The 25,788-nt window shown below is 35.5% G+C and overlaps 3 protein-coding genes across 6 annotated transcripts in view; all 3 read left to right on the forward strand.

The window, feature by feature from the left end:
- The first annotated feature begins 331 nt into the window (after positions 1 to 331).
- Positions 332 to 3,511, forward strand: LOC108563258. Its single transcript, XM_017921880.1, has 6 exons — positions 332 to 362; positions 417 to 859; positions 995 to 2,060; positions 2,120 to 2,416; positions 2,477 to 2,670; positions 2,726 to 3,511. The coding sequence occupies exons 1-6, from the start codon at positions 339 to 341 to the stop codon at positions 3,357 to 3,359; spliced, it is 2,658 nt and encodes an 885-aa protein (XP_017777369.1). The 5' UTR covers positions 332 to 338; the 3' UTR covers positions 3,360 to 3,511.
- LOC108563259 (endothelial lipase-like) lies at positions 3,455 to 6,048 on the forward strand. Of its 2 annotated transcripts, none has more exons than XM_017921882.1 (6): positions 3,455 to 3,538; positions 3,592 to 3,870; positions 3,936 to 4,169; positions 4,314 to 4,517; positions 5,671 to 5,818; positions 5,871 to 6,048. In XM_017921882.1, the coding sequence occupies exons 1-6, from the start codon at positions 3,511 to 3,513 to the stop codon at positions 5,947 to 5,949; spliced, it is 972 nt and encodes a 323-aa protein (XP_017777371.1). In that variant the 5' UTR covers positions 3,455 to 3,510; the 3' UTR covers positions 5,950 to 6,048. The 2 variants fall into 2 exon arrangements, with proteins under 2 accessions (XP_017777371.1, XP_017777372.1); XM_017921883.1 differs by lacking the exon at positions 5,871 to 6,048 and adding an exon at positions 5,177 to 5,205 and having other exon boundaries at positions 5,671 to 5,749.
- A 473-nt stretch (positions 6,049 to 6,521) lies between these two features.
- LOC108563255 (segmentation protein cap'n'collar-like) overlaps positions 6,522 to 25,788 on the forward strand; it is a 43,196-nt gene continuing 23,929 nt past the window's right edge. Inside the window, exon 1 of one of the 3 annotated variants that reach the window (XM_017921877.1) lies at positions 6,522 to 7,448. In XM_017921877.1, coding sequence (XP_017777366.1) covers positions 7,008 to 7,448 — 441 coding nt within the window. In that variant the 5' untranslated portion in view covers positions 6,522 to 7,007. Of the gene's footprint in view, positions 7,449 to 18,517; positions 18,736 to 25,788 lie in introns of those variants that run through there. The other 2 variants (XM_017921876.1, XM_017921878.1) reach the window with 2 other exon arrangements.

Here is a 25,788-nt window from a genome sequence, read left to right on the forward strand (position 1 = left end):
ATGTATCCTTCATAAACATCATGTACATACGTAATCGCTGTATTGAAGAAAAAAATATGTAGTAATTTCAGCTTGATAGTTGGTAATAGAGGTTGGTAGTTCTGGTATGGTGTATACATTTACCAGATGGGAATTCTAATTCCCGAGGCGGTCGATTTCAGACATATTTGTCGGTGTTTGTCGGGATCAGCACGCAATCAACAAGCTAGAGTTTGTTTTGAATAAAACATCGGGTGCGAACAGTTTAAGCTTTCAGCAGTCGTGAAAAATAAAACTTTGAAAAAAAATATATAATTCAAACTAATTAATAGTTACTTGCTGATAAATTTTCATTGAAAATGTGGTCCCATCATATTAAATTTGTAAGTCCTTCACTTAATTTCATTTAATTGTAACATTAATATTGTATTCAACAGACTATGGAGGATAATGACCACCGCGTCCCAACCAATCCTGATTTTAACAATCTGATTAATCACTACAGTGGACAGGCAAGGGTGTCCAAAGCTGATTTCTACAACCTCGTGCCATACATAAGAAAGAAGATGAACGGCGGCGAAGGAACCTTACCGAAGAAACTACTAGCTGTAATGCTACCAAGAATACCATTTGAAGATGAAGATATCAAAAAAATAAAACAACTGATGATCAGCGAATTCAAGCTGTATATTGTCACAGAGCTCAACTGCACTTCGAAATTTACTGGCAAATACTATGGAGAAATTCTTCTGATTGCGTTGCATCATAAAGAATTTGTTAAAGCCGCGATGTATTTGTTTCAGAACGTTCATCATTTGCTGAACTCTGTGATACTTGCGCGCAACATTATTAACGCCATAGAGGACACCCCTGACGTCGAGTACGTATATTATTTTGCAGCGTTTCGTATTTATACGATTGACTTATATTCTATTCATTTTCTTTAATCCATAAGAATTCGTGGACCGTTTGGACATTAATAATATATTCAAATAACAATTTTTGAATATTTCAGCTCAATTCTCTTGTACAACATCCTGACTTACCTGATTCCGGCTATATACAAGTTGCGTGGACATGCCTGTATTCGTCAGGTTCTTACTTACATCCGAACGCGTGTCAACAGCGATGCCTTGCTTTGCGTGGAAATTAAATTGCAAAGCATGGTCGAGAATTCCATTGAATTGGCTTTTAACGACTGCGAGAAAATGAGGTGCATGCAGTTCCAGATCATTGCAAAGAAAAGAGACCGGAAACCTTATACTCCCGACGAAATTCAGTATGTGTTGGACTGCGTAAAAGATTTCACGTGCAAGGAGTTGGGGACTTTCCCATACTTCATTTGCAATGTCTACATTCAATGCACTACAATTCTGAAAACGAACGGGAATATAGATATGTTTCTGAGCATGATAAATACGTTGCACGATATGGCCATGGAACTACTGAAACAAGAAGATCATGAACGTGTCAGTAAAGGAGTCTTGATTTATTCCATCATATATGAATCTATCTACAAAGATAAACGTGTCAAATTGCCGTCTGGATTCCCAAAGGAAATTGTTGACTGCATATTTTTGGACTACTTAATATACAAAAACAATTGGGATTTCGGTAGTCGAGAAGACATCATCGATCTCGTCGCTAATATTAAGGAAGACAATGCTGAAGCCATACTGTCATTATTCATGATCCTTGATAACGCTGCTGATATTGTAACGTACTACAACATCGAGTACATATACCAAGAAGTCATCCACAAGCCAGACGCATATATCGAATCCACTGTTACCAAATTTATGGAGTTCGGAATGAAGTACTATTCCGATAATTTAAAAACAAAAATCATAACCCAAGCTTTGGCATGCTTGGAGAAGAGTTTAACTTTGCGCACCATTAAGATTGAATGCCACCTGGTATCTTGCTTACTCGTGTTGTGCCGTTACGTTAAGATGGGCGGCGAAGTGCAAGCCACGTTTAACGAAGACATCAAACAGCTTATATTGAATATTCTGGAAGAATTTGAGAGTTTAGAGAATCACGATGAGGATGAGATCAAGTTGGCCGAAAGATCTTTATCTGTAAGTATAGTACGAGATCATTCAAGGTCATGAATATTCACCGGATTACTAATCTTCAGACTGCATTCGAAATCAATCTCCATATGGGAGTTCCATCTGATGATATGTTCCAACTTGTGGAGCTAGGACTCGTTTGCAATATGCGATCCACGGTTGCTCAACTTCAGATCTACTTAACTAAGTTTATTCAAACTTCATTCACAAGTTACCTAACGTTCTACAACAAGTATTACAATTATGCTTTGCATAAATTGATCAATTCTGCGCGTTTGCCATCCGCCAGATTGAGGAGGTCATTGGAACATAGAATTGTATTACTAGCATTGTGCACCAGCGCTGACCACGCTTCAAAAAAGGTATTGCGGAATTAGAATAATTATGCGTCCATGATTAATTAATTCATGAATTATTACTAGGAATTCGTTAAGAATGCTGTACAAACCATGACAGATGTTTCTCTTATCAATGATGACAATATTTGTATAATATTGTATTGCTTGGATGAAATGATGACCGATTCGACCTTAAAGACTTGCACCGAATCGCACTTGGAAGACGTTGTTATTTTCTGTTTATACATCAGCACCAAATTTAACACTTTTTCTGTCCAGTGAGTACTATATCCGTACATAATAATCATATAATATTAATACTTTTTTTTGTAGAAATGCTGTGAACTATTTGTTCAATGATTTGGTGAAACGCATTTTCCCGTCGAACGATAATTACAAGAATCTTTGCCTGTTCGACTTTTTTCTGTGGCACCCGAGGCTCTTTTCCTTGCTGAAGGGATACCATGGTCCAACTAGAAAGTGCGAGCAAGAGAGCAAATTACTATTCGCAAGTCTCTTGACCAGATCGCACAACGAGAACGTGATTGCTTTCCCTGATCAGACCTTGGGATTGGAAGCTATTGCACCAGACGAGGCTTTCTTAGCAACACAATTCGATGTTATCACTAAAAGTCGCTTGAGACTTTACGCAGATGTCTCGCCAAGGGTGAAGTTCGTTGAAGTTTTGAATGGACTCAAGCGTATGATCACAGTTAACATCAGTCGTTTGACTAACAACAATGTTTATTTTATACTGACTGCTATGGCAGGATTGGCTGTGCAGAGAAATTCTTATTTAACTTCGCAACATCTGCGAATCCGTTACAACCCTTCTCGTTCATTCGTGAAATGCGAGAGGTTCATGAACAAACATTACGATTTGACCGATTTGCATCATATGCGCTTAATTCGCATAATTGCTAAAAATAATGGTCTATTGTGTTTCACTAATGACCAAGACGTATAAGTATTATATCAGTACTATTAAAATAATCGGTGTATATTGTTACACTTCGTAACAATTTTTATTTTCTTTTATTATTTCATATTTGAAGTAGAACTATATTGCAACATTATATAATCCCGTGTAATACATGTGAACTATATGATTAATTAAAATGAATTATATCCGACTGTTCTTGTTGAGTGAGTAGTTTTGAACAATTTGTATACTAGGGAATAAGTATCTTGTTTTCCAGTTGGAGTGTGCACCGGAACCATGGACGAGATCAAAGAGAAGCTGCTGACACAGCTGAGGAGCTTTTATGATTTCGCACTTGGCACCGAAATTGATTATCAGAGCAATATGCATCTGGTGGTCACTTACTTCTTGCACGTAGACAACAGCAACAAGCATAAGTTGGATGAGTTTTATGGTGTTCGGGAAACTGTATACAACAAATCTATCCCTACGATCCTAATCATCCACGGGTACACGGATAGCAAAGAACGCGAGGTGTTCAAGCACCTAAGGCAAAGTATTGTGGACCAGCATCTTTGGTACTTGAGGTACCTGATCGGGTTTAAACGTGTCTCTTTTAAGTGTTCGCCGCCAACGTGGAGGCTAATTTAATCGTGGTGGATTGGAGCCGCGCGGCTAAGCAAATCTACTTTACTGCCATGAGCAATACTTACCAAGTTGGAAAGGAGATCGCCCGGTTTCTGTTGGACCTCGATACAGACTTATCCATGGTCCACTTGATTGGGCACAGTCTAGGTGCTCACGTCGCGGGAATCGCGGGAGATTGTCTAGATGGAAAAATCGGAAGAATAACAGGTGATTTACTATCTAACATTTAACAACAACAAATATTCTACGCAATATCACATCAAAATTTGAAAATAATGCATTCGAATTATATTTTATAATTTTTTTTATAATCAGCGTCGGTACTATTTTTGTAATCCTTTTTCTAATTAGGCTTGGATCCGGCTGGTCCTGGCTACGAATTCTTGGGCGAAGTGAACAACTCTTTATCCTTGGATTCGGGTGATGCGAACTTCGTGGACGTCATCCACACGGCCTCGTGGTTCTTTGGCGTCTTGAAGCCAATAGGACACGCGGACTTCTATCCCAACGGAGGGGCCATCCCTCAGCCCGGATGCGATAACATTATAGTAACAGGTTATTAAGCAAAACCCATTAACTTATCGATTAGCAAGTCAATACATGTTAACATCTGCCCATAAATGTGAAAGCTATCAGTTTTATGACCTGTCGATTGTAAAATTGTTTCGAATTTATTGTTATAGATTTACAATGGCCCCTTTGTAAGATTTGTACTTTATGGTCGTTCCGCAGGTAAAACGGGTCTCATATTTTCAGGAACGTAAAGACGATCCCCTGCTACTGAAGTTTATAATAATAACACACTTGAAAGCGTACACAATATTAAATAACATACAATTCAAATGTTTGGTAATTTACTTGCAGTTGTTTTACCATTGCCACTTATTGAAATATAATTAGAAAATTAATACAATTTTTCTACAATCGAACTTGAAATTTAAGTAGTACTATTTTTTACTTCAAGCACTCCGATTTTAAAACATTTTATATAAGAATTTTAATAATAATTTAAATATTTTTTTCATTTTTCAGATGTTTTATATTTTTAATGCTATATTCGTGAAAATATTATATTATAAATTAGCAATTACCGCTGTAACTTGTGAATGTAGCAAGCTTCAACAATAACATGCAACTTCAATTACAGTACCCTGTTTTAGTCTAATATTTTATGTAAATATTTTTTAGCAACATGTAAATTTAATTCTTTCTAGAAGTTTGGAAAACAACAACTTACTAAATAGTAAGTAATTTACAGTTAATATTTAACAAATATAACGCAGGATTGTTAAGTTAACTTTGATATATGCATGAAAAACAAATTGTTCTTAATTTTACTTATATTTAACATTTATAAAGTTAAGCAACAAGTGTCGGATATAATACTTAACTATATGACATTTTTTGTATAATTAAAATCTCATAACAATTTTACAAGTCATTTAGACATATTTTACATGATATTAATAATATCAGAGTACGCAATATCGTGAAAAACGTAAGGATTCTGGATCATGTCCTTTTCGGTTCTTCAGCGATATGAAATGGTATATCTAACGGAACTAAAGTAATCGAAAGCACGTAGTTGAATTTCCTTTTTGAAATTGATTGGCATTTCCAGTTTGGTAGCAGTTTCGATGTCTTTAATTAGTTTTAATTGAAATGTTTTCGTTGCGTGCACCACCAATTCAGGTTGACTCTATTACAGTGACGTGCAGCCACTTACGGTCCATTCTCTACTTCACCGAGTCTATTACCAGCACCGGTTTCAAATCGAAGAGGTGTCCGGGTCTGGAGTGGTCCGACTGCACCAGGAATAATCACCTGGTACCGATGGGTTACCACGCGCCGAAAAGGTGCGTTGCTTTATGCCTTTCCATATTAATTAATGTACAATTGTATTTCCAGTTCAAGGGGAATTTATTATGTGCAGTGCAAAGATAGCGCGCCGTTCGCCATGAATGGGAAGTTCCACAAGTTGCTTTGAACAATCGGGACCGCTTTCCGTGTGCGTGCCACAATTATTTTCCTTCATTTTCTTTTTGTTATTGTCCTGCTCTTTCATATAAATAAATAATTAAATACAGTCGATTTTTTTCTGTCCGCTTCCTGTGGAATCGTTGATCGGGGTCAGAGGGCAGCCGGTTTGACGTAACCGCTGCAGGGAAGAAGAGGGAGCGCAAAAAGGAAAAAAAAAGCGCGCGCTTGTTTTGTTTTAAACGTGGAATGGGTTCGTTTTGAGTGCTCCGATTGTTTGGAATTATGGAAGAAAAAGTGTACCTATCTCTGAGCCTAGCCGAAGAGCAGAAGATCATATGCCAGGTAATTATTTGTATTATGTATCGGTAAAGTTTGCGACGATCATAAAACTTGTTGCAAGTTCTTTTACTCTCCGCACGATTTGCGTTTGCGCGACAACTTCTCCGAGGAGAATATCCTTAACCTGCACGTCCTTCCGCACTTCGGTTTCGGTACCTTTAGCGAATTGACGAAGACCCGAAGAGTAGTCCTCATTGCCTGGTATTATTGAGGAGACCCCTCTTCGAGGTTCTAGCCTCTCCGTCACTGGTATATATAACTCCACTGCGCAACCTCCAAAACTTCGTGTGTACTATCGGGCAGCATTGCGATTAAACCTCCGACTTGTCAAGTGATCAGGTGTAAAGTTTTGTTTGTGTCTCTTGTTCAACTGCAACGACGTTGCACTCTACCGATTTCGAACCTATACGACTCAGCTGAGAGGCTACGAACCCCTGACATTCGTGTACAACATTTGGGCCACACCGAGGCCGCGACACAAAAGGTGAAACTTGCAAAACAGACGATCCGGTCTCTACCAGCACCGGTTCAAACACCATCTCTGCAGTACACACCATCAAAACTGTGTGCGCGTTTTTTTGTTTTTTACTTGTAGATCGCACACGCTGCTAAGAAAGTGAAGACGAACTGTTGATCGAAGACGATGTCGGCGTAAACAAAGCGTGAAATGCAGAGACCCGTTTAGTTTAACCTCAAAACCTGTGCGATAACAACAAGCGAACGACGATGCTCAGCTTGAAAAAGGTGTATTGCGACGAGCTGTTGCAGCTCGCCCTCATCCTCAGCCTTCTCAGGTCTCATCCTGACTCTCACCTGGAGACTGACATCCTGTCTTCAGTCAACAATTATGATCTGGACAATGGCACTAGCTGGAGATCAATGGGGCCCAGTCTGCTCCGGTCTCACTATGTCCATCCCAAGAGTCTTGACACTATACTCATGAATTATGAAAGGGAAGTGTTTGCGGATCTCAACTCCTTGGGGAGATATCACAGAGCCAACATCCACCAACCCAATATCACTGCGTACCTTCTCAATGTGGACAGAACAGCAGCTGAAATCTTGCCTGAAATACCAACACAGCCCCCTGTTGAAGAACCTACTGTTGAACCAGCTGAGAGTCCTGGGGAAAGCAATGTTGATAACTCTTTGGAACTCACACAAGAGGTAAGTGGAATTCAAATATAAGTTGTAAATCCAATTGGAATATATTCCAATTGGAATTGCTACCTGGTCCAACTATGAAATACATTCACAATGCTTTGTGTGATTTGTTTCAATTTGAATGGGAAAACCATTCAGGGTATTGTTAACATCTTCATAGATGAATAAATAATAATGCAATTTGCTTTATTAAATATTCAAGTGAAATGATTGATGAACTAATAAAGAAGTCTGAAGGTATTGACTATAAGTTTGTTGACTAATTACAATTCGATTATTGATTTGGTAGTTGCAAATTATATAGGACGAACCTAATTGAAACGTATAGAGAAAAGCGATTTATATTCATTAAAGTAACGGACTAATTAACGTTCGGTACAATTGCTTTTTTCATTGAAATACCCTTCAAACTGTAATTTACTCAGGTCTCTTATTTGCAATTCCCAATTTAGCAGAAGCGAATTAAAAGTAGTTTATTAATAATAGTAAACCTATACGTCTTGATAATTTAATATAAAAATCGAAACAATAATTAATAGTTACTTTTCTTTGGTCTCTTATTTAGAAAATTTTCGTAGAATCAATTTAAGCGAAACCATTGTCTTGTAAGATCTAATAAGACAAAACTTGTGTTTATAATAATAAGTTTATAATAACATAAAGCATATAGTTATTATCATATATTATCTAAAATAAAAGTAAGAATTGTTTATTTTATGAAGTAAGTACGTTTCGTTTCTTAATTGTAATTGTAATTAGAATTTTAATTTCTTAATTTTAGTGACAACTATTTTCGAAGGCAGTTTGAATGAAGAGCATTGCATACACGTACATAAAACCAGTTTAATTCGAGCTATTAAACAATTACGGTCAATTATTTTTCTAAACAAAAAAAAATGAATATAATAGCAAGTACGAGGAATAAGTTTGTTGTTGCTTTGACATGATTACTATCTGATTACACGGCAATTTCTTACTCATTATTTTCCACGTCGTGTTATTTTTTGTTTTTTTGCAAATAATCAGAACGGTGGAAAGCGAAATAGCGATTGTACCGAATCAAAACAAAGAAGAGAACAAAATGCAAACAAAAACTCATCACGCAGACGACTAATTATGCGAAATGATGCAATCCGAACGATGAATAATCGAAATCGCCGGAGGTTGTTTATAAGTTCGTCGATGCTGGTCGGTCACGCCATTATCCTGATCCGATGTTTGGGTGGACTTGTTGAAATCCTCTGCGATTATTATGAATAATTTTTTTGACAGCTACAATTGCCTTTCTAGATCGGTACAAAAAATTATCGGATTTTGGTTTTGCTACCTATAGAGCTGGGGTAGTTTAATTATAGAAGAAGTTCGTGCTTCAATTACCGAAGTTCCTGCTAACAAGGTTCTTTAATAATAGAATAGAATTTCGAGCGGGGTGTTATAGAATCCAATGCTCAAGGTCAGCGCGCGTAATTCACTATCAGCGCGTATGAAGAAGCCCTTAATCCAGAGGCTTTGCCGCTCGCATCGAAACGTCACTTCAATCTAAACTTTCCCTCCGCAAGATCCCTACGTCCAATTTAAAGCATTGTTTCACTTCCTCCCGACGTGTCAACTCGACTTATCAATTTATTTTATTTTTCTCTCCTGTGGTGATAATAAACCTCTTCCGTTTTCCGGATCTCTGTTTCAGCTTCAATACTCTAAATTGAAATATTCAAATGGTAGAATATTATTTGATAATGTTGCATTACATTTAATTATTTTATACGATTTCATTTTGCACAAGCGTTTAATCAATCAGGTTGATAGCCTTTAATATGTTGCGCAACAAGCATTCATATCTGAAATGGATTGACTTAGAATTATTTTTTGTAATATTACAAGTCAACTTATAATAACAGAAACAACTATGTGTATTGGTAATTTAGTTAAATGGTTGAAGACACAGTTAAAATCTGTTTATAATTGGTTCCTTTTTTTTTAAATAAAAGCTTTGAAACAGAATCCTCTGTCTTCTTGTAATCGTTTGCTATTATTACATGTAATTACAGCGCGGCGCAAACTTTGTAACGCCTATTGTTTCAGCTCGCCGTGAAAATGCGGCGTTTACCTTTGGGTACAAAATATTATTGATCAAAGGCGAAACGAGATTAAAAAAAAAATGTAAAAAGTTTTATTTTGGTCGGCAACAAGAGCTATTTGGCATTTGCGCAAAACATGACGTCGTGAAAATAAACAAGATGAAGTATAAACAACACATTAAAACAAAGTGCAGAAATCCGTGCCGAATATCAAAAGTTTCATTTTAATTAACAAACGTAAATAGATGTAATTAATTTCTTCCATTCAGAACACGGGATGAAAACTTCCCATAAAATGATCATTTACTCATAATTATCAATTGTCGCATCTACAATGGGGTCAGGTAGAGGAAAGATTTACAATTGCTTAGGTTATTTTGTCGTTCGTTTCAAGTGGATGATGGTTTGGCAGACAATAAAAGTGCGGTACTTTCTCTTGCCACTGGAAACGCGAGCTAAATTACAATTCATTACGTGCTTTTCGATACGCATATCCTGTAATCAAATTCTTATTTCGGCACACTGAAGAAGTACTCCCGTTATCATGACTTTCTTCAACAAATATCGCGCGTTACGATAAGGCGAAAACAAACCCAAGTATTTTGCTTTTCTAGAGAATTATATTTATCAATTTTATCAATATTTAATCATAAGAAATATTTGATTTTATTACAAATATTGACCATGTCCTTAAGATGTCCTCACTTCTTCTTTGTGTGACCATTTATTGATACAATTACAAATTTCTTATATCCAAATTTACTAACTTTGTCTTCAGTTTTGGACTTGCATGTCCCAGTTGCAGGTCATCTGTAACTGTAACTTATACATGAAGATTAAATTAGTTTCAGCGACCATGTCTATAATTAAGAAAAAAATTGGATACATCCCTAATTTCATTTTCAATATTACCTACAAAAAAATTAAGAAAAGATGTGTTGTTAAGTGATTTTTTTTTTGTCTCCGTAACAGCGTAAGAGCGTTTTAATAACATCTACAAATAAAGGTACTGTACAAAATGAAACTAATTTTCTTATAGATTTCTTATAGCATCTGAACGTAATATTTTTTTAATATATTCCTGATAAGGACAATAAAATGTGATAACACAAAACGTGAGTTGTGTAAAGCATTTTTTTTTCGTTCTCTTAACATCAAATCTGACCACGTTGTTTATTGCACATGGTCCATCTCACCACAGACTGCATGTGATGCGCTGTTTACATGTCATAAGCAGAATACTCTAACGAAGAGTACAGCGAAATGGATCCAATCTATTTCCTCGAATTGTTTTAATGAGTTTGCGTATTGCTGAGTGTCGTTGACAGTTTGTGGGTGCTAGGAAAAGATTTTGCAACAGCTATGTTAGTTCCACATAATCAATATGCTAAATGTGTTCCTTATACCCTGAAATAAAATTGGGTGATGTTCTATACACGTGCTTTCAGTTCCTAACAAATCATTATTTATTAGCCAAATTACCGATTGAATAATGAACTAGCTCATGTTGTTTGAGCACGACAGGACAAATGATTAGGGATCAATATACGTAAGAATTATTTAGGATGTCACAGATGACGCAAAGAAATGCTTTATATTGTAATATACTTTAAATATTTTGTAAATTGTTTTAATTTGATAAATGATCAACTTGTAATTAAATGAAGCAAAACTGCAAGATCTGAAAATGGGAAATACGTAAATTGATCCTTGAATTCGTCCTTTGTCCGAGATTTCGCGACAATTGTTTTTCATTTGTGGGACTCTCAACCTTGGGAATGCGTTTATTGCCTATTTTTAAGTATCAACACATTTTTTGATCATTGATTCCATTTATCACCGAGAAAGAAGCGAGACGAAGCACCATGTATCAAGGTAAATTTAGATTCTCGAATAGCGTTTCTCAATGATGTATACTTCACTTTCAGTAATAGCGTTCGACAATTTATGTGTCTCCTGAAACGCACATCTGTTTCATGAATAATTGCTGTGGGGTTTTCAGCATAAGTTTCAATTCTTCAATACTTCTCATGTCAATCCAAATCGTCTATTAACTACACATATTTTATTTACATATTCTTTGACTTCTGAATATTTCAATAGCAATTTAAATATTAGATAAAAGAACAAACCGTGTACAGTAAGTGTTATAAATTAATTACTTTTTCAATGTTATGAAAAGCAAACTTTATTTTCCTTAAATAGTAATAAACGTTTTAGTTTCCATTTTTATCTATCAAAATTGGGTTTTTCCCGCCAAAAAATATGAAATTTTCTAATATTCATCTTTTCTCTTGGTACTTCGTTGCATCTTATTATAAATGCAAACAAAAAATAATATTCTTTGTTTGTTTATGTGCGTCACAAGGATTTCCGAAAATGAAAACGGTATTGCCAAAACGGTTTTCATTGCTAATGAAAAGCGTTTTCGTTAGAGGGCAATTCTAAGAAAAACATGAGAACGGAAGTACAATTGTGCCAAGTTTTAATTACGTATCAACAATCGATATGCGGAAAAGGAAAAAAAAAGAAAAGAGATCCACCATACGTAACCCCGTAATGTGTTCGAAAACACTGTAATATCTATTGATATGCTAATGCAGGTCTCGATCATTCCTTATGAATACAATCCAGCATTTGCATAATTCGTCATTTGCAATTTCAAAGAGCGCATTGGTATTGGAGCGCGTGTGTGGTTCTCCTTTTATTATCCTTTCCTTCCGGGCGGCCGATTTCAATAAGGAAAAAAAAGGCCGAAATTGTTTGCTCCTACGTCTACTCCTCTGATCTCAATAATACGAGCTCAAGGTAAACCGATTTCACAAAATTAACGAGCCGCAGGTTTTACTTTACGCGACATTTCTAAAGAAACAAATAAATAATCATCTGCACTCAACGAAAATGAAAATTGGCATTGGACGTATATTTATTTACTTTCCCCACAATTTTGGCTGCACTTCCAAATTGCTAATTGCATTTTTTATTTGTTCTTCTAATAATTTTTCAAATAAAAGTTATTTCAGGAAATAATTTGTTACCTCCGCCAATGGTGTTTTGTTTATATTTTTCAGTAGTAAATGTGAACTTTTACCAATTTAAATTTGATTACGATTTACTAAGCTACCATAGTTAATGTTTCTTGTTTTAGGAACACGCACTCGTCAGTTAAGCTTACGAGGATGAGCCTTTGATTAAGGAGCGTTAAAAATATCTGCTGTTTTTTTAAGTAACAGAATGCATTGCATTTGCGAATAGGATTTGTCGGAAAGAAAACAAAAAAAAATGTATTTTCGGCCGTGACGATTCCAAATGATCCCTAATGTGTTGTTAATATTAATTTCCGTCGAGGATGCGGTTAATTGAATTGCTTGCAGCTAAAGTTCTCCTGTTATGTTCAGAACAGAAGGAGGAAAAACATTGTTGTACGGTGCGTGGAGAAGCTATTTACTGAAGTACAATGGCTTATTAAATATGTAAGCGTTGAACTTTTGGGTCAACATGTATGAGCCTTTAACGGACGCACGTCGCACTTCCCCCCATTATTTTTCTAATTTTTTTTTCGGACTCTGGATAAAGAAGCATCAACCCGAAACTGCCAGTTTATTTGGAGCAGGATTATTTGCTGCCGGACGATGCCAAAACAAGCGTGTCACCTCATTCAAAAAGAAAATTATTAAATCCTTGGGCTATTTTCATATTTTTCTTCCAATTTCGCATTGCGTGCTCTTTTATAGACACTGACTAACTTGCTTTGACTCAGAGCACTTTCCCATCCATACATCATTAGTTGGTGGTTTCGGTTCACCATTTTTGCGCAACGGTGTTATTGGGTTAAGTCTACTTCAACGCTGAAGGTCTTGTTTGCTTAGAAAACCGTTCAAATGAAAAATATATAAAGTATATATGGAAAGAAACCAGTCGAACTAACATTGCGCTCGGTGCATGAATTATTTAAAGAATACGAATATCCAACGAAAACATGACGAGTTTGCAACAACACGAATGTATGATAAACGTTGATAAACGCATTACTGTTGTTATTTATATTTTTAAGTTTACAAGTTTCGAGGTGATACGAACTTCTGACATTCGTTTATTTCCAAAATATTTACACAAAGTTTGAAATTAGAAATATTAGAAAAACGCTTATTCATTAATATTAATATCATCTTCGAAAATTCTTTCATACATACACATATTCTTTACTAAACTTCTAACAAATTGCGTATCCTGAAGATAAAAATAATAGGCCTTCGGATTTACCTTAATTTAGTTGCATTTACATCTCATAATAGTGCAGATGATTGTGTTTAAATTCTGAATGCACTGAAATTGAATATAAGTTTGTGTCGATTAAAATATGTTACCAAAATTTGCTACAACTAAAATGGTAAATCGTACAAGGATGAGCGTACCAAAACAGGAGTTTCCATTGAAATATAAATAGTAAAGATAGGATGTATAAAAGAATCATAATTTTGTTAAAAGTAATATCATTGAGGTGATTAAATAAAAATGTGATAAAATTGGATAAACATATTTTCGTTGTGTGACTTATTTTGATACCAAAAAAAAAAGATAAACAGAGTAGTAAACCTTTCCCTTTCCATTAAGGAAAAGGAAAACGAAAAGAGACAAAGTCGTCTTTAAATAGATACATTCTATTGAAAACATATGCATAATAACAACGATTAATGGTGGCAGCAGCAGGTTGCTAACCGCTCGAGTATTGTTTCTGCTCGCAAAATATCTGCGTCTATCCATTTGTTTTGCTTTTCTCCTCGCATTTTTTTTTATGTATTTGGTCTGAACACAGGCGTTTCTTATAAACGCAGAGCGAGGTTTTTGCGCGTCGCGACGCCGGCCCGCAGATCATCAACCCGAAAGTCTTTATGACCTCAGGCCTACACGTCTGGGTCCCCACGCACGGCCTCCCCTCGGGCAGAGGGCCCACCGTCAAAACACAACGAAGCACGCAAATAATCAGCTTATTTGTTGACCCAGGTCGGATACCAATTGCGTTTTTTTTTTCCTCTCTCCATCGCTTCCCCTCTACCTTTCTTCTGCGTAACGAACAAACATCAGCGAAATGGTAAATAGGTGGGCAATCGTAAAAATAGACGCTATTTTCGCTGGCTATACACAATTTTTTTTTTCTCTTTATCCTCTGCTGCTGCTATGCTGCGATCTTGTATTTGTTTAAAATTTGCGAGGATCGCATTTGAACTTGAAAAAAATCAGAAAGGCGAGGCGAGGTCTATTTTTACGGTGGCTTTCGTCGTAGGTCAGTGATACACGGATTTCCACCTTTGTGTTCAGACCTCGAGTTCGGGCCTCTCTTTATCTGACAAAGCCAGAGCCTGAATCAGCCTTTCCATAGATTACCATTTATCGGGACTATTCGAAACACCGTCATGCTTCCATAAATAAACAAACACGTATTGCATCTACTATCTCCAATTAGAACCGAAACAAATGAAAGTGACTTCGGTGACCATCGTATTTATAACTTCATAACCAGCGATTAATTTTTGTTTTTGTTTTACTCATTTTCTCGCATATTTTTTTGCCATGCGGCGGTAAAAATAGTAATGTGAAAAAAAGTCCAAAGTCTGCTCGTTGCTCAATAATTCGCGGAGTACATAAACATGGTTCTGGAATGCTCTTCGAACATTCTAGGCGATCGCTGCGAATTCTCTATACCGAATTGGAGGAGAACGACGACGAATGTAATGTTTCTCCATCCAAAATCAAAACCTTATCAAGTCTTATCGAACATCGAAAATAATACTCCTCCATGTGAATAACATGCAGATGTATCGATTTATAGACGTCTAAGACCGCTCAATATCGGATGACAACTTGATTAGTGATTTATAATTAACATCGTTGACTTTGCGCTGGCCTTGATCCAAAGGATTCAAGCACACTTCTTACGTGTACGTATGCAACTCATTCAATACCGAGCACTTGCAAACGTCATGTTCATAAGCCAACGTGCAACTTTTTTTTTTATGGAAATACTCCTTACATTTCCACAGCTTTCCCAAAACCACTTTCAACATATTTCCACAAATTACATCAACCACATTGCGCAACACTCATAAAACATGTTGCAATCATAGCCAACAGTCAATACTAGTATTTGTTAACTGGTTTCCTTCCTATCTGACCATCATCAATAAATAATTATATGAATATATCAAATCAATAAGAAACAACGCAAATTTTATCTTCTAAACCAGAGGTTGTTTAACTTCAAAATTTTGTTTATTATTATTTACGCTGATACGGTTATGCGATTTCAAGCATAAAAAGAAAATTTTGCGGAGAAGATAATTTAATCAGTTTGAAACGCAAATAAAGTGAAATGTAACTGCAGTAATCTCGAAAATATTTTGCAATAATTCGCATAAGTGTAATTCGATTACGAACAAATGCGTATTTCAGTCAGAAAATGACGAAATACAATTTTAACGTTATCGAATTATTATGAATCTTGCACTTTCAGCTGTACGAATATAAATAGATTTGTTTTAATTGTAGATGTAACAAATTTCATTTTGACCGGTTTTGTAATTTATTATATTTTCTATTTGTTGTTAAAAATTTCCATCGCGTATTTATGTTTTCATAATCAGTTTTGTTCTCACAATGTTTGATAATTTTATAAAGAAATTGCTGAAAATTCGGATTACATAAAGCTTATTGATGTTGCCTTAACAGAATAAAAGAATCGACCTTCCTACTGGTCTTCCAAGGTCCATCGAGGCACTTTGTTTAAGGTCGAATTTTATGTAACTAACCAGACGTTTTTTTTTTGGAATATTAATAAAATTTCTTTTTTTTTATAAAAAGTACTAAAAATATTCAGAACTGGTTTCGAAATTCAATCTTCTAATCAAATGCAAACAAAATTGTGTTTGTTTTATAGACTAGTTCCATATGATTACATAAACCGCTTGTTTTTGTCCGAACAACTGGTTTCAAGAAACAATGATCTAACGTTTGTTCTGAACTGGACAAAGACTAATAAAAAAACTCTAAGTCAAGAAAGTTTTGCAATAAACTGTTGACAAATGTTTCTTGAAAACAACAGACTTAATTAAGACTTGTAATTCTAGTCGAGTTTAGATTAGATAATGCATTTGTAAAAAAAAAACGTGTATTGCAATATGTAGTCATAATAATAGAATTTCAAAATATGTGATCAGATATAAAGAAATGTGCAAAAAAAAAGTAACTATGCTAAAATAAGCAATCCTTTGTAACCCTTTGGTAGGTTGCCAACATTTTTGTTGATATAGAATCATCGGTGCGAAAAAATACTCGCTATATATTGTAGTGCAATAAGGCCACCGACCAGTACTCTCTTTATTTACTTCTATTTACGCTTTGAACCATTTTAATATATTAAACAGATATTTATTATTGTTGTGTATACAGAAGTTTATTTAGATTTAACAAAATAACTTTTATAATTTGAATAATTTAAAGAAGTATTTATGTAAATACTAGAGAATTTACTATTTATATTTAAATAAACTCCATCTGGGGGTTAAAGTGCAATTCAAATAGAATAGATTTAAATATTCATTCAACGTCGCTGCTGATGCGTTTGTTACCAAGAATGCTGAAGCAAACACTTTTGTTCTGCAATTACAATAATGGATGACCTCATTAATACCTGTTGCATTACGTTCATTCAAAGATTAATATTTAATTTTAAAAAAATCAATTACTTATTTTTTTAAAATTTAAAATGGACATGAATAAGTGGGAAAGCCGGAAATAATTAATATAACTAACAATAAACCGATAAAATAATCCTCAAGAGACACCATTCCAATAAGTCCCAACTAGCGTAGCGCCATCTGTATGTTAAGGGATTCATTATGTTGGTTAATTTTGACTACTATATTATTAATATAACAAACATGGAAGTTAATATTAATGTAACATAATTATTTCAAGATTTGTCTTATAAATATAATGTACGGTCTCAGAAAATGAACAATTTTAAATTGATATGTATGCAACTCTATTCACATGTTTTGCTTTCACATTTAACTAATCAAATAAGACAGTCTTAGTAAAGACAATAATTTCAAATAGTTGTACAAAACAAAAGGTAAATAAAATAAATTCATATATATAATTGCAATTAATAATAATAATAGGTCTTTTCGCCATTAGGAAATGTTTTCTAAATAGTAAATGTTTTACAGTTTAATTTGCTTTCAGTTGTTTTTTTTAAATAATTATTACATAATTTATATGTTAATTGCGTTTTAAGGTATGAGTTTTATTTTAAAAGAGATTTATTTATTTATTGATATAAATTTCTTCCGGTCTTATTTCTACCCCTTTCGAGTTTAACAGCCACCACAAATTTTTGTTGCTTTTTGGGAATTGAACCAACGACCTTTCGTATCAGATCAGTTTGTAGTATTGATTTATTTTGTTCAGCAGGATTTTGTAATCCTGCTGAATTTAGTACGGCTCAACTTCGGTAGATGGACGGGGATCGTGGTGTCATCTGGATACTTTTTCAGTGCAAGCGATGGTTGTTAGATGGCGCCACGCGAAGGTCCCATTGCGCGCAACTACTATTCAAATGGATTTGCAATTACTCACCTATTCTCTTTTTTTTTCCAACCTCTCATGATTGAAATTATTAGCGGATGAAAGTAATGGTTTTTTTCCTGACCTTGAATGGTAATTAGTTAGTTTTAGCTGCATTTTTTGTTTGTTTTATTCGTATGCGCTGCAGCAGTTTGAATTCGGTTTATCTTCGCATATCCTGATTTGCAAATTTGAATTTCGGTAAAGCTAAGGGCTGCTAATTTGATTTTGTTGTAATCAGGGCTTGTTGTACGGTCTTTGATCGTAGGTTGCAATTGCTTTCTGCTGTTGTTATCCTCTGTTACCGAGGTGTGTACCACGTGTTCTCGTAATTATTGCGAACCGAAAGTCAAGGATATTAAATTGCGATGCCGTCCGCTGGCGCTTTCTAGTGAATTATTACAGAGTCTGTTATCAGTGCGTCATTATCTGGATGTTGCCGCCGTAGTTGTTTTCAAAAGCGTTTTTGACAATAGTGATCGTTCGCCCATTCGTTGATATGGTGTGTAATTAAAGCATTTAGCCGATTTCGTGGATACTACTACTACTACTTTTTCTATTTGAGCAACGCGTCGACGCCAATCATGGTAAGTTTTGACTAGGCTTACTGGGACTGGCTACGCATATAGCAATTGCGATCGCGACATATTTAGTAATAGTCAATTGTTTGAGCAATACCAGGAGGCGGTAAAGGTGTTTAGGCCCTTATCCATTTGTTCTTGCTAGAAGCGTGCATGTAGTCCGGACAGCAGATAAGGGCGTTTGTCAGAGCTACATCTGTAAGGTTGTACTACAGGTGGTTTGTTCTTTTCTCGGCGCGGCACCGCTGCTGCAGCGAGGTGGTCTTGTCTCTTTGAGATCCGAGGCCTGCTGCTGGGATGTGTCCCAACACTCATTTGTCATTCTCATCCTCGCTGGCCACCCGATAACTTGAAAAAGTCATTTGTCAAATATCCGTTTGTCTAGTTCGCCTTAATAATCTGTCGACCGCAACAACCCTTTCACAAAGGCCTCCCGTTGTACCTGAAGGTGAAGGTACTCCGGTCCATCTCGTTCGCCCTTTCTCTGCTTGCTCTCGCGCGAATATTCGGTATTATTGATCGCCCTTTGATAAATCGTATTTTCTCCTGGTTGGACTGTGCATTCCAACGAAGGGGAGTTGAGTCGATGGACTCCGAAGGCGCCTCTGGGTCCATCCCCGATTCCCGGTGCGGACCATCATTGGATGGATGGTCGCTGATTGGTCAGCATTGATTGTGTCGGCAGGTTCTTTTGTTGGGCCGTCATGCCTCATTTCGTGCCGTCTGCTGACCTCCGGACCACTTGTCTGCCCTCCCCGTCTTCTCAGTTATCAAACCATTATCATTAAAGCAAGGAGGAGGAGGAAGAAGAGCGCGATGATGATGAATAATAAAATACGAAAGATGAAAAAAAAAAGAAGTTAAGTTGAGATGAAGAGAGAGAAGAGAGGAGTCGAGGAACGGACGTCGGAGGAGAAGAATCGTCGTGTACCATCATCGAAAATGTGTTTTGGGCAGAGCCATCGCCTGGACTTTCATTAGGCCCTCGTCAGTAATGAGTTCCATTCTCTTTTCCGCGTGATTAAAATACAATACGTATTATGTGGATCGTTTATTAAATGCGATTCCGTGCTTATCTCACCGAGACACCATTTTTGTGAGGGGACCCCTGCCGCGAATCGGGCCCGGCAATCGCCATCGCTACCCGGACTTCATTAATTTACTTCTTCTGTCTTTCTCCCCATCGGCGACCTTTCTTTTCCATTCATCCACTCCCTGTCTCTTTCCTGCACTCGTGTCTAAGCGTTCCGATCCATTCCTCCTTCAGAACCACGACCAGAACCAGAGATGAGGTTTCGTGCAACCATGCCCCGTTCCATTTCCATTCTTTTTATTTTTAATTACAGTTCCATGCGGTCAATGATGAATTGCCCTGCCCGAATTACCATACATTTTTCATTAATTACCAGAACACACCCATCCACGTATACCACCCCCACGTCATGCGTATATGCTCTTTCTTTCAGTCCTTTCTTGTTTTTTTTTTGTTCTCCTCTCTTTCTAATTTATTGTGTACGTTGCATGCGGACCTCTCTCCGATCTTATTATTCGACGATCCCTTTGCGCGAGTTCCAACAAAGGACCACAGCATCGCCCGATCTTTCATCTATTCCCCTCAGGACAACAACACTTAAAAATCCTTCCGCCTTCCCGGGCGCAAAACAGGCAAATTTATCATCCGCGTCCGCGATTTCAATATCCGACAGCAGCCGCCCCCCGCCCGGCCTTTCTAAATGATTCCACCCTCGGATCCTGACAACCGAGAGCTGCGCCATTTAAATCTCTCGATATTTGTTTATTTCATCCCCTCGGTATCAATTACGGCCACTCCCAGATTTTCCCCCGTACTTTCTGCACGATCGATTGCATAAGCGAACGTACATTGTGCTTACATCCTAAAACATTATTTTACGCAAATTTATATAAATCCTAAATTTTATATAAATTAAATCTAAAAATATACGTTGTGACATTTCTTCTGCTAAAACTTTGAAGAAGTTAGGACGAATGTATTAATAAACTAACATGTTTGTTATAAAAGATAATATATTATTTACTTTATGTGTTATTGTATAACTTAGATTTACCTAAAGACCTTGCCTGACAAATTTAAGTAATAAAACTTATGTAAAATTAAAGATGAAGATATAATCTAGGCATGAAAGACAAAAGATGTTCTAATATTGCTATAACTAAGAAATGAATTTGAGTATGAAAGTATTTACAAAAAAACAAATCGTTGACAGCAGTCAACGGACATTTAAAGAATGGCAAGATACTATATCTCCTAACGAAAGGAAAGATGCGTATCTGTCTTTTTTTACAACGAAGCCTACAAAGGAATCATAAAACAACGAAATTTGACATATCTGATTCTTCCACTCATCTACAATATTTGATTACTATGATACCAAAATTTCTTGAAAGATAATAATTTTATTTTGCAGATATTTTTTAAATTATTTCGAATATTGTTTTCAGTGCTTACAAATTGCGCGTAAATTATTTTGCACTGAACATATAGACTGTGATAAAACGAAAAATATCATGGCTCGACCTCAACTCAACTTTCATTAACAATAACAAAAACTTGCGTGATATCTCATCTCGTCTGTGAACATCAAGAAAAATTAAATAGAGACTAAATATATACTGCGAATAACAAACAAAATGAATATAAAATTTATTATTTCTTCAATTATTGTATTATTAAATTAAATTTGTTTATGAAATTTTTAGGAAAATCGCACTATTATCCAAATCGCAATAAAAACTGCACCTAAACATTTGTGTTATTTCATTTAACGAAAATGTCGAACATCTAACATTCTAATTCGTGCAACATAATATAGAAACGTTATTTAATTGATTTTATTTACCATGTAAAATTATATTGTATATAAATTAGTGTTTTTTATTATGTAACATTTTGCAATCATTGAAATAATGTTTATATTTTTTACTAATAGCAATGATGGAAAAATACAGAATTGATCATTTGCGCAATTAGTTTTGTACTGAAATATATTACAATAATTAACGTACTTTGATTCATTGTTCAATTATTGACTAGAAAGTACGGAAATTTTTGTATTTTTCAATTTTATAAGAAATGTAAATTATGTGGTGGAAATGTAAATAAATTTGATTTATAAAAAGCGAAATACTGTTAATAATAAAAATTCGTCAGTGAAACGGAAAGAGTTGATTGGTTTGCTTTTTTAAGGTATCGATTCCGATGGGGCCAAGCAACTGGGTTAATTTCTTCATATTCTTCTATAATTTTTTTTTCCTTCATTTTGTTGTTTGTACTGTGTTCGCACGGCATAGACTTCCGTTCGAAAGGAACAACAGTTATTAGTTTATTGGCTAAACAAAATCCTTAACCTTTCTCCCGTCCCCGAGGAGATGCAATGCGCTCTCCAATAGTTAACAACAATCTCGTCATTCGTGATCGCACGATCGGTTACGTATCGTCAAATAAGAAGGATCGTTAATGCGGCTGGATCCTCTGGGCAGGAGGTCAGATCCCGACGGAGAAGGAAATACATAAATATATATTACATGGACGAGGGAGAGGGTATCGAGCGAGAGTAAGAAGGATGATGATGATGGAAGAAAGAGAGAGGAGTAGTCCGAGCACTCGCCACTATCTTATATCATTAGCGGTATCGATGCGGGGAGCTTTTTCATGAGCAGGGCAGTACTCGAAGGATTCCGTTTCTGAGTCGCAATTGGGGCCAAATCCAACCGATAACCCTCGGCGAAATTAAAGGAAACCATATTTGAAAAAAACACATATAAATAAAATAACAAAAACAGAAGATTGTTGTAACACATCGAGTTTTATTCGATCATCGGAATTCCTCATTATCGCGAATTTTAAAAAAACAAACCATAAACATCTCTGTATCTCCAAGTAGAGTATATATGTGTGCCATTATCAGAACTTATATAAGTCCGTGGATGTATTGTGGAAATCTTATTTATTTATTTAAAGATGAGCGTTATCTTCGGCTCCGATTAGATAACCAGGTCCAGGGCGATCCGCTCATCTCGAGTTCGTTGCGAAATTGTTTCGTTCTTTTTCATGAACAATCTGATTTTGTTTGTTTGTTTGTTTATTTATTTTTGTTTTGTTCTCCATGATACAATCCCATTTCATAGGTTGTTCGATAAAAGAAAATTTCGTTTCGTTCCGGATCCGACCCTGTCTTTTTTTTTATCTGTAATGCTCCGATACATGCATACATGCATCAGTCGAACCGAATGACAGATGATAAATGATAGCTCTTAATAGGAATTCAGTTCTCTTCGGATTGCTACATCGGGCGTCCTCCCTACTTCCATTGGTTTAACTCATTATTACCGAAATGGAACATTGATTTTTTCCCCCTTCGAAACAATCCGCCATTTGCGCAAACGGCGACGCCATTTCAGACAATTGCACACGCAATTGAAATCAGTTTACTGAAAAAAAAAATGCTCGCACTGAAAATAAAATAAATACTTTAAATCCAACTTCAAAATTCTATCTATCTTATGCAAACAGAAAGACCCTAATATATATTTTTTTTGATTATCACACATCTTGTAAATTGTTAAAATAATCAATATATGGATTACTAAGATTATTTCAAATCCTATTTGTGTTTACAATTTTTTTCTTTGAATATTTTTTGTATATATTTACAAATTGAAATATTTACTTTTTCTTTACAAATTCAAATAAATTTATTAAATCGAAAAAGTTTATGTAGTTAAAAAATTTTGGTTAAATTTGTAAAATAAAATTATTCAAATAATATTTAGTCAAGTTTATATTAGTTTCCAGGTGTATATTTTTTTTTTAAAGATATTTCGGTTTGTTTCTTTAAAGTTATATAATACGTTTTGACAGCATTGTTTTTTTTGTCTAATTTCCTCGCCACGCGTTACGTAAGTCAGTTTTCAGCGCTTTTTGCACATGTAGGAAATTATTTTTAACGAAACTAAAAAAAATAAAGCACATGCAAAGATCAACAATTTAATTTTTCTTTATCAAAATGTGATGTTGATATGAGCTATTATTGTTATATTTAATAACATTAATGAAATCGTTTGTTGTGTTAGTACAAAAGCTATTCATGGGATATTAATGAAAAGTCGTTTCTTTTTGTGTTGGTAAAAATTTCTAAAAAGTAATTACTTCTACTATATCATAAGTGAATTATTATTTGGAGATTGTTGTAAAAATATTGAAATTGGATGTGAATTTCGTTAGGATTTTATCGCGTAAAATATGGAAATGTGTTTTGTGACACAATGCGAATTACCATAATTAATGGACGTTTTTCCGCAGGGAAAACCGTTCTGAGAATTGACGATCGCGTTGCGTAATCCTGATGCGTGTGTATGCATTCACACTTGTTAAAAGTCCAGAATCGGGCTCGTATCAATGCTAGTCATGTATCAAATAGAATCCCATCAATTGCTTCAATTTAACTGTTCCAAGCTGTGTCTAAATAGTTTAATGACAAACATAAATGCTTAGTTAATTGGAAGGATACTTCCTTAGGTCTTATATATCAATAAATATTTTGAAATTATGCAATTTACTGTTAGAACGTTTCACAATGGACTACATGATCGCGATTTCGAATCTGTAAGTATAATATTTGGAATCCGATGTTTACATAGTAATTATACGGTGCGAAGATGAATTACATCACTCGATCCAGTTTGTTTGCGCAAATCTGTTTCCCAATTTGAAATTGTCGTTCACGCGGAAATCACCATCACGGCGATGATCTGATCATGATCAGTGTTTAAAGTAGCGTACGAGTTGAGCAGATGATGGGTTTCTACCAGTCGCAATTCGTGGCCCCGCAGCCAATCAATTCGGGTTCCCAGAGGTGGCACCCAGAAAAGGTGGTGGGTTTTTCGAAATAATTAAAATTTCACCAAAAGGTGTTTCGCCGGGGAAAAACGCGCTGACTCGTCACTTTTATTATTATTACCGCTCGTCGCACACACACATATATATATTTTTTTTGTGTCCGTTCCTTTTTGTCAGAATTAATGATAGTTGCGTCTGTTCCTCTACTCTCCTTCTTTTTTTTTGAGGATGCCGAACGTCGAGGGTTGTGTGTGCCATTTTCGGTCTCCCCCAATTCGAAAACCCCTAAAAGCTTGCAGTCGAGTGCCATTCGTAATCCATTAGGCGACGCAATCGACATTTTGATAACTAAATATAACCGAATTCAAAATGGAAGACAATTTCAGTTTGAATTTAATAATATTTTCTAAAGACAAAAATACAATTATATTATTTCTTGGTGGCTTCGCTTTGATTGATTGATTGATTGAAAGTATTCTTTTTTTGTCGAAATTGAATATGAAAATGAAACGTGAATAGGAAAAAAAACAAAACGCGACTAGGACGAGAAATCCACGAATGCTTGATCGCATTCCGCTCTGATTTGCAAAACGCGACGACTGTCCATTTTGTAGAATGTAAAAGTTAAAGTGAACAAAACGAAACTGATTAAAAACAGTGAATGTATTTTAATAGACTTAAAACTAGGCGGAGAATTATAATTACAAGACCTATACGTATCTTGACATGCAATCTATAATACTTCAAAGGAATAATGAACAGGAGAGAAAAATAATAAATGTATACGATGGAGAAGGACGACGAGGCGATCGACTGAGACGGAATTGTGATTAAAAATCTAAGTTAAACAAGTCGCTCGGATGTATTAAGTTCCAAGTTTTGACAATACCGTGATTAATGCTTGAATAATTTATAACACAATTACAGCTCTTCGGCTCGTCCGTATCCTTCAGTATTATATATATATATTTTATTTTCTTTCGTAAAACGCGGCTACTTCAACCCCTTCTCTCCCAGATACCCATCAACAGAAAAACCCCTAATGGCTCCGTCATAACCACCACCACCTGACTTCCCTGAAAGAGGTGCTCTGAAAGAAAAACCACAAAGTAGTTGACCGCATGAAACGCACCGCAAACTCTTGACGCATTTATTGGCAAGTCAAATGCGCAAAATTTATG

This window comes from Nicrophorus vespilloides, unplaced genomic scaffold (assembly GCF_001412225.1).
Source record: "Nicrophorus vespilloides isolate i.1.1-1 unplaced genomic scaffold, Nicve_v1.0, whole genome shotgun sequence".
Classification (NCBI taxonomy): Eukaryota; Metazoa; Arthropoda; class Insecta; order Coleoptera; family Silphidae; genus Nicrophorus; species Nicrophorus vespilloides.

What these genes read in the sequence shown, in the direction of transcription:
- LOC108563258 (XM_017921880.1), top strand. Translation starts at nt 339, where the DNA reads ATGTGGTCCCATCATATTAAATTT. An exon ending in GGTCCCATCATATTAAATTT is followed by an intron (nt 363 to 416) that starts GTAAGTCCTTCA and finishes TGTATTCAACAG; the next exon opens with ACTATGGAGGATAATGACCA. An exon ending in TGGCCGAAAGATCTTTATCT is followed by an intron (nt 2,061 to 2,119) that starts GTAAGTATAGTA and finishes ACTAATCTTCAG; the next exon opens with ACTGCATTCGAAATCAATCT.
- LOC108563259 (XM_017921882.1), top strand. Translation starts at nt 3,511, where the DNA reads ATGAATTATATCCGACTGTTCTTGTTGA. An exon ending in GTTCAAGCACCTAAGGCAAA is followed by an intron (nt 3,871 to 3,935) that starts GTATTGTGGACC and finishes GTCTCTTTTAAG; the next exon opens with TGTTCGCCGCCAACGTGGAG. An exon ending in GGTTACCACGCGCCGAAAAG is followed by an intron (nt 5,819 to 5,870) that starts GTGCGTTGCTTT and finishes TTGTATTTCCAG; the next exon opens with TTCAAGGGGAATTTATTATG.